Source organism: Lathyrus oleraceus, chromosome 6 (genome assembly GCF_024323335.1).
Source record: "Lathyrus oleraceus cultivar Zhongwan6 chromosome 6, CAAS_Psat_ZW6_1.0, whole genome shotgun sequence".
Taxonomy (NCBI): domain Eukaryota; kingdom Viridiplantae; phylum Streptophyta; class Magnoliopsida; order Fabales; family Fabaceae; genus Lathyrus; species Lathyrus oleraceus.
This window is the reverse complement of record NC_066584.1, coordinates 321,003,314-321,005,892: the sequence shown is the minus strand read 5'-3', so window position 1 is coordinate 321,005,892 and position 2,579 is coordinate 321,003,314. Positions and strand designations below refer to the sequence as shown.

Genomic DNA, 2,579 nt, shown 5'->3' with positions numbered 1-2,579 from the left:
TGAAGCGTGATGCATGAGGATGCAAATGTTATGCATATTTTATTTTCAGGGAATTTTCATCACGATTGTAGTTATATTAAGCATTTAGAGAAAACATAAAGTCAGGAAATAAAAATGAGGATCATCCTCTTCCATTCAAGTATTTAAAGTACGGAGTACAAAGGCATAACCGCCCAAATCGATACAGCTCAAATACTAACTGAATATAAGAAAAACAGAAGAATCACACAGAAGTCTTTCGAGTTATGAGTTCTTCTAATTCAGACTTGAACCTCTTCACCATCCCCTCACACATCATAACAAAATGGATTACAGCAGGATGTGTGCCGTGCTGGTCCAATCTTTCCAATGTTGAGCAACTCCTCTAGCATCTTTTGCTTCTTGACATTTCTCGGCCCAAGTCGTAGGTGTGACTCGAGAAGCTTCCAGGGCTCTTTCCTTAAGTCGGCGCTCGTGCTCGGCTTGGGTCTCTGCATTATGGAGGGAGATAGTGAGATCTTGTATCTTAGCCTCCAATATCTCTCTAACCTCTTTTTTCTCTTTTGTGGCTCGTAGCCACCACCGCTTATTCTTTAGGCATTCTTTCTCAACTTGTCTCAACTGCTCTTTAATGGTTTCTAGGCAGTGGTCAGCTTGCTCCATGCCTATTTTCACTTTCTTTCTCTTATGTTCTTCTTTGTCGACCTTTTCCTCAGTTGCTTCAAGCTGGGCCTTCTTGCTCTCTAGTTCCCACTTTATCTCATTTCTTTCATTTGAAACTTGTTGGAAGCTGGCCTGTAGCTCTTCATTTTCTCGTCCAAGTCTTGCTATAGTAGCTCTTAATGCTTCCACTTCTTCCATGGAGACAGGGATGGGTTCTGGTGATGGAGGTTGAGTTGGAGGATCGAGGATGAATGGCAGTTTGACCTCTTGACTTCTTCTGGTGACCCATTGATGATAGGGTTCTCTATCCCCTATGACACCCTTTCCTTTGTCTTGTCCTCTGAAGCGAATTTTCTCCCAGGCTCGGATGACCCTTCTCAGCATAGCGGAATCCTCCATATCATGGAACACAAAACCTTCTAACAACTGGTCATCTGGTTTGTATGTGATAGGATAACCCAACTGCCTTACTGCTAAAGCAGGATTGTAGTTAATGCACCCTTTTGACCCTATTAGCGGTACATTCGGGAATTCTCCACAACTAGTAATTGTGTCTCCCACATTCAAGCCATAAGGATACCAAATAATGGTATTTTCAGTGAGTCCTACCAGCTTTTGAGACCACTCATATCCATCCATACTTTCAATTGTATCAACCTCTTTGAACACATGAGAGACAAGCCATTGGTAAAGGAGTGGTATGCAACATAACATCAGTCCTCCCCTCTTCTCAAAGCGTAGGTGCAAGGTGTGATAAACATCTGCTAGGAGTGCGGGTACTGGATCTTCATTCTTAACCTTGACGGCCCAAAACACGCTAATAGCTGCTACATCAATTAACTTCTCCATGTTAGGAAATAACACTAATCCAAAAATAAGTAAAGCCATAATAGTATCATGGGCTTCCCACTTCTGGGCTTCAGCAAAGCTTTGAGCAGTTTTCTCTAGGTACTCTTGTGGAATTCCTTGTACCTTCCCCCAAATTTTGATGTTAGGGGTTAGATCTTTGACTGGGATGCTTAATACTTCTGCCAACTCTTTGGGTTCAGGGATTTGACCTAACCCCTTGTATGGTCCCTTCTTCTGCTTAGGAGAGTCCAATATTCTTCCAAATTCTTCCAAAGTCGGGGTCAACTGGAAATCTTTAAAGAGGAAACTTCTGAGTGGTGGATCATAAAACTGGGCTAGTGTGGTAATAGCATCCTTTTGTACTGGTACAGACAACAACTGTAGAATCTTCCCATATTTGAGTGTGAATGCGTCTCGACGGATGTTAGTCAACCCATCTCTGAATGCAATGAACTTCTTCACACATGGTACCTTAGCTTTGATTTGGAATGTTTTTTTCTTTTCTGACTCCATTTGTTCTTGAATGCTTAATTAACTGAAAATTTTGAAATTCCCTGAAAATAAAAAGTGTGTAAATGATTTTGATATGCTCATAATGAATGCAACATGATGTTTATGCAATGATAAGGATCCAGGTTTCACATATATCACAAGGTTCAACTTAACAGCGGATCTATGTCTTTTACCCCACACATCAAGGATTGCTCCTAAGGTTATCCATTTTCATGATAAGAACTTTAGAGTCATGGACCAAGTTCAGTCTTCCATCGCAATAATGGGCTAGCCACATTGAAATGGAAGTTCTGAATCGGTCTATTCTAAGTGGGATCCTCGTATTATTCGAACAGGGTGTACACCCTTCGGTTCAATACTACACGATCGCCAATCATGAAGACGGACTTCAGTTTAAGATGAGGTTCCCAGAGTCATGGACCGTGTTCAACGTTTCCTCGCAATGATGGGCTAGCCATATTATGACGGAAACTCTGAACAGATCTACTCTAGGTGGAGTTCTCGTATTTTCCCAATGAGGTGTACACCCCCCGGTTCAATACTACTTAACTCCGGGTTCTAAGTTCTTCTCAAAG

At 41.7% G+C, this 2,579-nt stretch overlaps 1 protein-coding gene across 1 annotated transcript; it reads right to left on the bottom strand.

Annotated features, from left to right (window-relative positions):
- Nucleotides 1–309: 309 nt before the first annotated feature.
- On the bottom strand, nucleotides 310–2,004 carry LOC127095445 (uncharacterized). Its single transcript, XM_051034131.1, has one exon. The coding sequence runs from the start codon at nucleotides 2,002–2,004 to the stop codon at nucleotides 310–312; it is 1,695 nt and encodes a 564-aa protein (XP_050890088.1).
- Between the last annotated feature and the right edge of the window lie 575 nt (nucleotides 2,005–2,579).

Excerpts from the sequence above, each read along its gene's own strand:
- LOC127095445 (XM_051034131.1), bottom strand. The coding sequence starts at position 2,004 with ATGGAGTCAGAAAAGAAAAAAACATTCCAAATCAAAGCTAAGGTACCA.